At 49.3% G+C, this 12,434-nt stretch overlaps 2 protein-coding genes across 5 annotated transcripts in view; both read right to left on the bottom strand.

Annotated features, from left to right (window-relative positions):
* SHC3 (SHC adaptor protein 3) overlaps window positions 1-12,434 on the bottom strand; it is an 84,560-nt gene that overhangs the window by 13,343 nt on the left and 58,783 nt on the right. For all 4 annotated transcript variants that reach the window (XM_005307639.5, XM_005307640.4, XM_024101136.3 and 1 more), the window contains 2 exons: window positions 8,268-8,394; window positions 6,493-6,646 (listed from right to left, as the gene is read on the bottom strand). In XM_005307639.5, coding sequence (XP_005307696.1) covers window positions 6,493-6,646; window positions 8,268-8,394 — 281 coding nt within the window. The remainder of the gene's footprint in view (window positions 1-6,492; window positions 6,647-8,267; window positions 8,395-12,434) is intronic.
* LOC135984359 (uncharacterized) lies at window positions 2,804-4,944 on the bottom strand. The gene is made up of 2 exons (XM_065599325.1): window positions 4,368-4,944; window positions 2,804-3,373 (listed from the first exon to the last, which is right to left on the bottom strand). The coding sequence occupies exons 1-2, from the start codon at window positions 4,942-4,944 to the stop codon at window positions 2,898-2,900; spliced, it is 1,053 nt and encodes a 350-aa protein (XP_065455397.1). The 3' UTR covers window positions 2,804-2,897.

Below are 12,434 nucleotides of genomic sequence, written 5' to 3'. Positions count from 1 at the left end.
TAGAATCAAAGTATCCTGTTTCAAAAAATGTTTCTCTCCCCTGTTGTGGAGGGGGAAAGTCATACAGACAGCAGGGGATAGTGACTGTACAGGAGAAATAGTAAAGCTGATATACGAAAAATCAGTTGCATAAAGCAAGCAAATGGAAAAATGTGTAAAAAATTCCCCTCCCTAAGCATGTTCAGTTATAGCATTCTTAGGTGTTCCCTGTAATAAAAATAGGGGGTGGAGGGAGGAACAGGGAGAAATATGATTTATAAGGAAATGGTATCTCTTTAAATAAACCTTCTATCAGGACATGCACTTGAGCTTGGCTGTTTCTGGATTTGCTGCTGCTGCTGCCTGTGCCTCATACAGAGGCTCAACTTTTTTTATGTCATGGGTTGGAGCTAACATGACCCACCTGATCCAGTTGCCTAGGCCAGCCAAGAGAATAGCTCTGCATCCCTATGCAGGCTTCTAGGCCCAGATCCACAAAGGGACTTAGGCCTTGTCTACACTACGAGAGTAGTTCGATTTTACTTGCATCGAATTTTTGTAATCGATATTGCAAAGTCGAGCGTGTGTGTCCACACTAAGGACAGTAATTCGACTTTGTGCGTCCACACTAACGGTGATAGCGTCGACATTCGAAGCGGTGCACTGTGGTCAGCTATCCCACAGTTCCCGCAGTCCCCTCTGCCCATTGGAATTCTGGGTGTAGCCGGCAATGCCTTCTGGGTAACAAAATGAGTCGAGGGTGCTTTTGGGAAACTGTCGTCATCCGTCCATCACTCCCGCCCTCCCTCCCTGAAAGCGCCGGCGGGAAAACAGTTCGCGCGCTTTTCCAGTCATTGACAGCGCGGACGCCACTGTACTCCGAGCATGGAGCCCGCTGCGACCATCGCTGCAGTTGTGGCCGCTCTCAACGTCTCGCAGCTTATCATAAAGGTTTCCCTGAGGCAGATGCAGAAAAGTCAGGCAAGGAGGCTACGGCACCGCGGTGATGTCCTGAAGTCTGAGAGTAGCACAGACCTGTCAGAAAGCAGGCGACCCAGCGCCGAGGACATCACAGTGGCAATGGGTCATGTTGATGCCGTGGAACGGCGATTCTGGGCACGGGAGACAAGCACTGAGTGGTGGGACCGCATAGTGCTGCAGGTCTGGGATGAATCCCAGTGGCTGCGAAACTTTCGCATGCGGAAGGGAACTTTCCTGGAACTTTGTGAGTTGCTGTCCCCTGCCCTGAAGCGCAGTGACACCCGGTTGCGAGCTGCACTGAGTGTACAGAAGCGAGTGGCCATAGCCCTGTGGAAGCTTGCAACGCCAGACAGCTACCGGTCAGTCGCGAACCAGTTTGGGGTGGGCAAATCTACCGTGGGGGTTGTTGTGATGCAAGTAGCCAAGGCAATCGTTGATGTACTGCTGCCAAAGGTAGTGACCCTGGGAAACGTGGAGGCGATCATAGATGGTTTCGCAGCGATGGGATTCCCAAACTGCGGTGGGGCCATAGATGGAACTCACATCCCTATCCTGGCACCGGACCACCAGGCCACCCAGTACATTAACCGAAAGGGCTACTTTTCCATGGTGCTGCAAGCACTGGTGGACCACAGGGGACGTTTTACCAACATCTACGTGGGATGGCCGGGCAAGGTTCATGACGCTCGTGTTTTCAGGAACTCTGGTCTGTTTAGACGGCTGCAACAAGGTATTTACTTCCCGGACCACAAAATAACTGTTGGGGATGTGGAGATGCCTATAGTCATCCTCGGGGACCCAGCCTACCCGCTAATGCCCTGGCTCATGAAGCCCTATACTGGCGCCCTGGACACTGAAAAAGAACTCTTCAACTACCGGCTGAGCAAGTGCAGAATGGTGGTGGAGTGTGCTTTTGGCCGTCTCAAGGGGAGATGGAGAAGCTTACTGACTCGCTGTGATCTCAGCGAAACCAATATCCCCATTGTTATAGCAGCTTGCTGTGTGCTCCACAATCTCTGTGAGAGCAAGGGGGAGACCTTTCTGGCGGGGTGGGAGGTTGAGGAAAATAGCCTGGCTGGTGATTACTCACAGCCAGACAGCCGGGCGATTAGAAGAGACCAGCGGGAAGCGCTGTGCATCCGGGAGGCTTTGAAAGCAAAGTTCCTGAGTGAGCAGGGTAACCTGTGATTTTATAGTTTGTGTACTGAGAAGCTAAACCTGCCCCCGTTTCTTTACCCAGGTAATGTTGACTATCCTATCCAGTTACATACCCCCTTCACCCCCCCTCCAACACACGTGTCGAAATAAAAATAGTTCTACTTTGTTAAAGCACACCGTTTTCTTTAATACTGTTTTAGCGGGAATTTTTTAAAACTGGGACGCAGACTGTGGTGCGGGGCGGGTCTAGTGTTGTGATGCGAATGCAGCTTCTAAACTCAAGGATTGACAGGCTCCGCTGCGGTGGGATGCTTGTTTCAACGGAGCCTGTCACCCCTCCTGATCGGGACTGTGTGTATGGGAGGTCTATTTGACTTTGTGGCAGGGGGAGGACGGTTACAGATCCCATGCTGTGTGGCTCTGTGATCCTGTCTAAGGACCGGCGCTTAAGATCTGTAACTGCCCTCCCCCGCCACAAAGTCACAGAGCAACCCACCCCCCCCAACATTACATCAAAACAACCTCCCAGACTAACCGGGGCAACTAGTCACTGCATCACTGCACTGTGTATGTGCCCTGCTGCTGTGCCTGCCCCCGACTATGTACCCTGCCAAAGGAGACTGTCCTGTCCAATTTCCAACCCCCTTTCCCCTCCTCCTCCAAAAGAACATGATTGAAACAGTAGTTAACAGAAACGAATTTTTTATTATCAACTACACATGGCATTGGGAGGTGAAACTTGGACGTGGGCTTGTGTCAGGCGGGAAGGAAAGAACTTTTCAAATTTTGGGAAATGAGAGCCTTCTGCTACTAGAGCTCTCTGCAGGGGTGGAGTGAGAGTTAGCAGGGACTCTGCCGCCTCTCCTTCTTTGCACTTTGGGTGAGGTGGGTATGGGACTTGGTGGCGGGGGAGGGCGGTTAGAGATGGACTGCAGCGGGGCTCTGTCCTCCTGCCTCCGTTCCTGCAGAACATCCACAAGGCGCCGGAGCGTGTCCGTTTGCTCCCTCAGTAGTCCAAGCAGCGTTTGAGTCGCCTGCTGGTCTTCCTGCCGCCACCTCTCCTCCCGATCCATGTTGGCTTGGTGCATTCGGGTCAAGTTCTCCCGCCACTGGGTCTGCTGTGCTGCCTGGGCTTGGGAAGAGGCCATAAGCTCAGAGAACATGTCCTCCCGTGTCCTCTTCTTCCTACGCCTAATCCGCGCTAGCCTCTGGGAGTGTGATTCCAGGCTAGGTTGTGAGACAGTCGCAGACGGGGCTGTGGAAATGGGAAAAAGGGAGTGAATTCCTCTGAAAGATAAATGTAGTTGTGAACAAAGAACATAGTCTTTCTCTGTGAACAAGACCATGCACAGCACCTTTCACATGCGCACTCAGCACAAGGTCGAATTCTCGGCCTTCGCATTCTGTGCCTGGGGTCTTGAACAGCACATTTGAGAAGCGAGGCAGCACAACGGAATTTCTGTTGCAGGCAGACATGGTAAGCCGTACACTTGTGGCAGTTTAAAACTTTTATATTACCACTGGCCTCATTTCACATTTAAATCAATGTCAGTCCCTGCTGCCAGCAATCCGGCAAGCGGGAACTCTGCCCCTGTCCCACCCCCTCGCGGCTGTCCCCGGGAATGATCCCTTTCGGCTGCCCCTCTCCCGCCTCCACCGCGTGGCTGCAAACCAGCGGTGACAGTTCTGTAAAGGAACGGGAAAGCAGTCCCAACACTAACATTCCCCTACCTAATTAAAAGCAGGTCACCATGGCCGACATCACCCTGATGAGGATCTCCGAGAGCGACAAAGAGAGAATGCTCCGGGAAAGCCTCCAAAGACCAGGGCCGTATGCCGCCCTGCTGTGCAGAGCAATGATCCCCGAGTACCTGATAATCTCGTGGCGCGGCAACGTGTCGTACTTCGGAGGACCCAATAAGGCCGCTCTCCCCAAGAACCTCATGCAACGGCTTTCAAGTTACCTCCAGGAGAGCTTCATCGAGATGTCCCAGGAGGATTACTGCTCTATCCCCGCACATATAGACCGCATTTTACTGTAGCTGCAGTAGCAGGGAATACACAGTAGAGCGGCTTGTGCAGGACAATCACTGAAAACCGGACATTGCTAGATTTCTTTTCAAAACTTGCACTGCCCCTTACTAAACCGTTAAGCGCCTAGGGCACACTAATCATGAACAACCCATTCTTTTAATTGTTAATATTCCTGTTTTGTTAAAAATAAATGTTTAGATGTTTACAACACTTACTGGCTGATCCTTCACCAGATTCTGTGTCCGGGGTAATGGCTGGGGACGCTTCGTAGGGGATCTCTGTAAGGGTGATGAAGAGATCCTGGCTGTCGGGGAAATCAGCGTTGTGAGAGCTGCCAACTGCCTCGCCCTCCTCATCTCCTTCCTCATCTTCCCCGTCCCCTAACATGTCTGAGGAACCGGCCGTGGACAGTATCCCATCCTCAGAGTCCACGGTCACTGGTGGGGTAGTGGTGGCGGCAGCACCGAGGATGGAATGCAGTGCCTCGTAGAAACGGGATGTCTGGGGATGGGATCCGGAGCGTCCGTTTGCCTCTTTGGTCTTCTGGTAGCCTTGTCTCAGCTCCTTGATTTTCACGCGGCACTGCGTTGCATCCCGGCTGTATCCTCTCTCTGCCATGTCTTTAGAGATCTTCTCGTAGATCTTTGCATTCCTTCTTTTGGATCGCAGCTCGGAAAGCACGGACTCATCGCCCCACACAGCGATGAGATCCAAGACTTCACGATCAGTCCATGCTGGGGCTCTCTTTCTATTCCCAGACTGCACGGCCATCACTGCTGGAGAGCTCTGCATCGTTGCCAGTGCTGCTGTGCTCGCCACGATGTCCAGACAGGAAATGAGATTCAAACTGGCCAGACAGGAAAAGGAATTCAAATTCAAATTTTCCCGGGGCTTTTCCTGTGTGGCTGGTCAGAGCATCCGAGCTCGCACTGCTGTCCAGAGCGTCAACAGAGTGGTGCACTGTGGGATAGCTCCCGGAGCTATTAGCGTCGATTTCCATCCACACCTAGCCTAATTCGACATGGCCATGTCGAATTTAGCGCTACTCCCCTCGTCGGGGAGGAGTACAGAAGTCGAATTAAAGAGACCTCTATGTCGAACTAAATAGCATCGCAGTGTGGACGGGTGCAGGGTTAATTCGATTTAACGGCGCTAACTTCGACATAAACGCCTAGTGTAGACCAGGCCTTAGGAACTGTGACATTGAGCATCACAACACCTAACTGTTAGGTGCCTAGAAAAATCACAGGAACAGCACTGCAACCCACAAAACTGAGTTAGGTACCTCGGCTCCTATTCAATGAATGGGGAGAGATAGGCAGCTTAGAAAACAACCCACAAAGTCACCTAATCTAGCCAATAGGAGATGCTGATAAAATGGATGGGTATTAAGACCCGCCCCCTCACAGAGATAGGTGCCTAACCCCAGGTTGCAGGGAGGCACTTGGCTCTGCTAGTGATCCACAAAGCAGGGGAAGATAGGCACTACTCCACCTAACTAACATGAAGGGCCCAATCCATTAGGTGTGCTCAGAGACCACCTAACTCCACACAAAACAATGGGAGAGGGGACGTGGAGGAGGAGAACCTCTCTTATAACCATTAGCCCAGTGGTTAGGGTATGCACATGGGATGTGGGAGACCCCTGGTTCAAGTCACCTCTGCCTGATGAAGAGAAGGGATTTGAACAGGGATTTGCCGCTTCTTAGGTGAGTGCCCTAACCACTGAGCAAGGGAATATCCTGATGAGGAGCTCTTAGTGAAGTTGTTCCACTGAAATTATATAATTGAATAATTAAATGTTAATTGGGCCAGAGAAAGAGGAAAAATCACTCTACAGTCCAGTCTTTAGGGCTTTCAGAAAGCTCCATAGGGCTGGTCCAAAAGGGAACAGTGTACACTATCTTTCCTTCTGTGTGTTAACAGGGAGTGGGGACTTTATCGTTCCTCCCTAGTTACTTAGCTATGTCCTATTGAGGACAACGAATGTTGGCCAGTGACCACTCCTACCTAGCATTCTGTGATCTGGAAGGCTATGATTTTGCCTGTCTACTGAGCAGGTGTAATGGGTAAGAGGACATCTTCAGGCTCTTCTCCCCCAGCACACCCATTGCAGGGTGAGCCAGAATTCAATAATAAACAATACAGAGCCATGTTTCATTTCTTATTCAAGTCCATGAATGAATATGAAGCAGCAATAAATAAAATGCCACAGAACAATTCAGCCATATATGAAAAGTTCCAAGATATTTAACATTGTCAGTGCATTGATCTGGAAATAAAATGCTGCTTTCAAATTTTTGATTGACTAAGAAACTAAGCAGGTAACATTTCACTGACCTGAGCAGTATCTGCGGCATTTGGGATCCTAGTTTTGAATCTAGCATCAATAAAGCCACCAGTAGGAGGCATTTTATTAGGAATGCTGTTGTAATAGGGATGTTCTGCTGGCTCTCCATTTTCCTCCATCCAAGGTTCATCAAAACTCTGCATCCTGTAGAAAGGGATTATGTTACTCATCTTGCAGCACTCGAAGCGCTATAGTACTAGCTACATGGGCCATATACTACCCAGCCCTTTGACAATTAAGTGACGTGTACAAAATAGGATGAACCAAGCAGCACTCCACCCCTGTAATGAGGCTGATCCAAAGCCCACTGAAGTTGATGGGAGCCTTCCACTGACTTCAGAGACCTTTGGATCAGGTCCTATATACCCCTATTAATGACAACCATTAAAAACTTCTTTACAATACCTTACCATGTTATTGGTAGTATTATTTGTGTGATTGATTGGCTGATGATAAAAAAAAGTATCCTTCATAATGTCTTGGGGCCTGATTCTGATCTAAATAACCCTGCTGTGAATCAGGAATGACTTTGGTGAATTCAACAGGCCCAATTCTCTGTTTCACTGCACATCAAGCTGTCATTTACACCAGTGCAAAGGGAAGGTAAAATTCTTCCAAATCAGAATGGTAGCATTCTACACTCACTATGCGTAGGGTTGCCAAAACTCCAGGATTGTCCTGGAGTCTCCGGGAATTAAAGATTAATCTTTAATTAAAGATTATGTCATGTGATGAAACCCTCAGGAATACATCCAACCAAGATGTTGCTCACACCAATGGAGCTGATATGGTGCTAGCATTGGTGGGAAAGTTTCTAAAAATGTTACTGTCGACAGAGACTGAGGTGGGGGAATGGGATGTGAAAATCAGTGTGAAGGCTGAACCATAGGTTAATTTGGTAATCCAGTTCCCCTTTTAGAACAATCACACATAGGGTTTCCTCCCACTCGGCCCTTCCATGTGCACTTCTTTCATGGGGGGGCACTCTGACCTCTATGTATGTGTTTTTAGAAAGCCTGTTTCTTTGACTTTAAGTAAGGGTTATGATGATTTTTATGACTTGCAGCAAAAAGAAAAATCTCTAAAACGAGCAGACCAAAATCTGTCATGACCATTCAAGGAAGGATAGATTCCAACCTTCCAGGGAAGTTCCTCCACTTGCATTACTTCAAGGCTCCATCCACACTGGGTATAAAGCTGGATTTAAAAACAAATTTTAAATAGATTTAGGCTAACATGGCTTAAAGACCTTCAGTGTGGATATAGGCCAGGGCATAGCCATTTAAAAACCATGCTTAAAATAGTGCTTTGACCTGGGGCCAAATATAGAGATGACTCTTAGCTGGTGTAATTTACAACTTGTTCTGGTCACTCACTATGTAAATTATACTAATTTAGGCTCCCTTAGTCTCACTTAGCGATGTGCAATATATCACCTATAGCACACATCACCTCTGAATTTGTGCACCTGTCTCGATCTCTAACAAGCGTTTGACTAGCCAGTATGGGCAGGACATTATAATTTTAAAACAGCTGATCCTAGAGGCCATGTTTAAACGTGATTTTAAAATGATTATGGCCCATCCACATTGATCAGGCAAACCATGTTTCACTCATTTATCAGGAATCTGTTTTAAAGTGTGTTTAAAATCCAGTTCTTCTAAGACAGTTTCATCCACAGCACAGCCATAGATTCACCCCTCACTTTACCAGCTGGTGAAGGAAACTGAGGAACTAGAAAAGATTCTACTGCAATGTTACTCACCTATCATGGAGAGCAGGTATCTTAGAGGGACACCGTAAATATTGCTTAAATCGAAGTTCAAATGCTTGCCCTATGGTGCTGATAATATCCTGGGCCAGGTCATCACAGCATTCCAGTATATGGCACGCTAGAGGAAAGAAAGAAAGATGCTGACATTTACACAACATTATTTATACAGTCTTCACTGTGATGCAGTAATTAATGGCACAAGGACCTCCAGGTCAAGGAGAGTTGTTCTTTTCATGACATATAAATTTTATTAAAATCTGAATGAACAAAAATAGCAATTAGCTACAGCTAACTTAAGACATTGGCTTGATTCTCCTCTCACTTACACCATCTGAAATCAGGAGTGATTCCACTCCAATCCAATGGAATTATCATACAACGCTGTAAAACTGGTATAAGTGAGACCAGAATCAAGGCCCATAATTTGAAAAACTCCTTCAAGAAGAGAAACCTGAATGAATGTCATTCATTATCACCTGACTGTAACTGCGTGCAGCAAGTTACAGGAGAATCCTGAGCTTTCTTTTAAAATAAGGAGATAGACACTAGAGAACATTTTCAGATCATTCCAAATTAAACTTACCTTTATTTCTCTTTAATCTGTTTTCGTAATTGTATTGCCATTTTAGTTGATTTTCTAATCTACTTATCTTGATGTGTGCCTGTGCGACAAAGTTTCCAGCTGGTTCTGAACTTCCCCAAAATGAGGTGTGAGGGAAGTATTCATATACAAGATACTGGCCAGATCTTTGGCCCTGCTATGGCCAGGGCCGGCTCTAACATTTTTGCCGCCCCAAGCAAAAAAAAAGAGTGCTGCCCTCCATAGCGCCGCCATAACACACACCCTCAGCACCGCGCCGCCGAACCCCCACAGCCCCCTGCGGATCGCTGCGCCGCCGAACCTCCCCCCCTCGCAGAGCGCCGCGCCGCCGACCCCCCCCCCCGCCAAACCCGCCAGCCTCCCACGGAGCACCGCACGGCCGAACACCCCCCCCGCGGAGCGCCACCAACCCCCCCCGCCAAACACCCCCGCCGAACCCCTCCCCCACCCAGTGCTGCCAAACACCCCCACCCCGCTGAGTGCCACCGAACCCCCCAGCCCCCCGCAGAGTGCCACGCAGCCGAACACTCCCCAGCCCCCCGCTGAGCGCTGCCGAACACCTCCCCCCACAGAGCGCCACGCTGCCAAACACCCCCCAGCCCCCCCGTGGAGCGCCGCTGAACCCCCCCACCGAGCACCACCGAACACCTCCCCTGTGGAGTGCCGCGCAGCCGAACACCCCTCAGGCCCCCGCGGAGCGCCGCCGAACCCCCCCGCCGAGTGCCGCCAAACAACCCCCCCCCGCGGAGCGCAGCACTGCCGAACCCCCCCGCCGCCACACACACCTCCCGATAAGCGCCGCACCGCCAAATACCCCACCGCCAAGCTGCGCTGCTGAACCCCCCGCCCCGTGGAGCGCCCCGCCCTGCTGCCCCCCCCCACGGAGCGCCGCTGCCGAATCCCACCCCCCAGCACCCCCCATGCACCCAGCCGCCGAAACAAAAACAACCCACCCCACCCCCAGTGCCGCCCGACTGAACCCCCCCCCCAAAAAACCCTGAGCGCCCCCCCGCCACCCCAAGATTGGCTGCCCCTTACCAGGTGCCGCCCCAAGCACATGCTTGGTCAGCTGGTGCCTGGAGCCGGCCCTGGCTATGGCTCCAGTGATGCGAAGGTGTGGTGTGTTGGCATAATTGGCTATCTGGGAAATCCCCGAGTGGCATACAGCCAATACAGCAGCTCGACACTGACTCCCTCTCTGCACTCTTCCAGGCTGATACTCTGGAACTGTGTGGAGAGAGGCTGGCGACACCATTTTTACACCTCCTGGGGGCTGAGAAACCCACTCCCTTTCCACTAACTAAGCAATAAGAATCTGCACCTGCAATATAGCTGGATCAAAGTTGGCTTGAGTATGTCTACACACGCTGCAATTACACTTCCTGATTGCAATGTAGACAAGCCTGCATGTCCAGTGCCTAGCACAAGGGAATTGGGGCCTCTAGGGAATGATGCTGACATTTGTGTGTGCTTGTACAATTTTGTTAGTAACAATCACACAGCATTTGAAGAGCATCTACACAGTGGTCCCACACAGGCTGGCATACAGGAAGGATTTGTGCATAGACCAGGGTAGGACATCATGAGATCTGCAATTATGAAGACCCAGTGGCTGCAATTCCTGCCCATAGAGTTGTGTGAGGTCTTGATGCAGGGCAAATGTTCCTGGCCCTGGGTTGCAGATGAATTTTTCCCCCAGCACACTTCACCTGCATAAAGACTGAGATGGACACCACTGGCTTATGAAGTGAATTTGCCTTACATGAATAAACTGTACGACCAGCTGTGTTAGTCATTCAGCACCAAGGGATTCCCTAGGCAATGTGCAGAGGTCTCCAAACGTGTGGAATGAAAGAAGTTAAGTTGAACAAAGGACTATAATATGTATGCATGCAATAGTGGAAGTGGGTATTTAAAGAGAATATGTTGCCTCCTAAACCTGTTGGGAGCTGAAAAGAAACTTAAGTCATATTAAAAATAACATAATGGATAAACTGTCTCCTTAGATACAAGGATGATTTCTGGGCAGGTGAGAAGTAGAGGCAGGATCCACAAAGGGACTTAGGTGTTGCAACCCTCAGCATCGCAGTGCTTAACTTTTAGGTACTGAAAATCACAGGAATAACACTGCGATCCACAAAGCCAAGTTAGGCCCTTGGGCTCCCTATACAATGAATGGGGAAAGATAGAAGCCTAAGAATGGGAACCACAAAAGCCAGTATGCTAGGTAGGAAGTCACCTATGCTAGCCAATGGGAGATGCAGACAACAGGGATGTGTTCTAAACCCTGCTCCTCTCTCAGAGATAGGTGCCTATCTCCACTAGTGATCCACACACAGAAACCAGCCACCTGGAATCAGGTGGCTTAGGTGTTTACTTGTGGTAATGAGTTAGGTGCCTGCGTTTCTCCATATAAAATGGCTGGAAAAGGGGGCAGTGGTGCTCACCTTACTTACAACATGTAGCCCACTGGTTGAGCACTCACCTGGAGATGGGCAATCCAGGTTCAAGTCCCCACTCTGCCAGAAAGAGAGAAAGGATTTGAACAGAGGTCTCCCACCTTTCAGGTAGGTGCTCTAGCCACCCAGCTACTGATTCTGATGGTGGTGGACTCCCTCAATCTCTCCTGTTGAAGCTGTTCTACTGTGGACAAATAACGAGAGAGTCATTGGAGCAGGAGGATTGGATCCTGGGTCTCCCCTCCTCCCAGGTGGATGCCCTAACCACTGGGCTCTCTCTTTCTCTCTGGCCCAGTGACTATTCAAGTATTTATCCACAGTGGAACAGTTATTGGCCTCAGATTAGGCTTTGCATGTGACTTAGACAGCTGAATGCCTGTCTTCCCCTGATTCATGAATCACTCTGGGGCTTACACAGTATAGGCACCTGGGCACCTAAAGGGAGGCAGCAGTGCATATGCCCCAGGGTCGAATACTTGGGCACCTAGGGAACTTTTACAGAAGGAAGTTAGATGATGAGTGAGCTTAGGTACCCACAGGGTTAGGTGGCAGCCAAGCAGGAGTTTCATGAATCACAGTGGTGCCGGGCACTGAGACACAGGCACCTAACTCTGGAGTTTAAGCATCTAAGTTGCTTCCTGGATCACACCCTTAGGTTTCTTATACAAAGAAGGAGAAGTTTGGCTCACACTGAGATATTTCTTTAGGGTTTGTTACAAACTGGGTGACTGGAAGACAGACAACCGCTACATTGCAAAAGTGAGAGCATTAGGCTGTGAGAGGACAAGTACCATTTTAATCTTTTTAGGGAAAGAATGAGTCTTCTTATATGTGTGTATAATGTGGAGCATGCTGTGGGTGCTAATTTAAATGATAACAACATTTTCATCAGTGATGTAGATAGAAGTACATATAAAATCACTGCTGATAAATGTTGTGGGTGACACGAAGACTGGGAGAGTGGTAAATAATGAGGACAGGACAGTCATATAGAGTGCTCTGGATCACTCGTTAAACTGGGTCCAATTCAAACAAAATGTCTTTCAGTACAGCCAAATGCAAAGCTATATATCTAGAATCAGGGAATGCAGGTCATAC

This window comes from Chrysemys picta, chromosome 6 (assembly GCF_011386835.1).
Source record: "Chrysemys picta bellii isolate R12L10 chromosome 6, ASM1138683v2, whole genome shotgun sequence".
In the NCBI taxonomy this organism is placed as follows: Eukaryota; Metazoa; Chordata; order Testudines; family Emydidae; genus Chrysemys; species Chrysemys picta.
The sequence above is the reverse complement of the archived record's forward strand: the minus strand, read 5'-3'. Positions and strand labels throughout refer to the sequence as shown.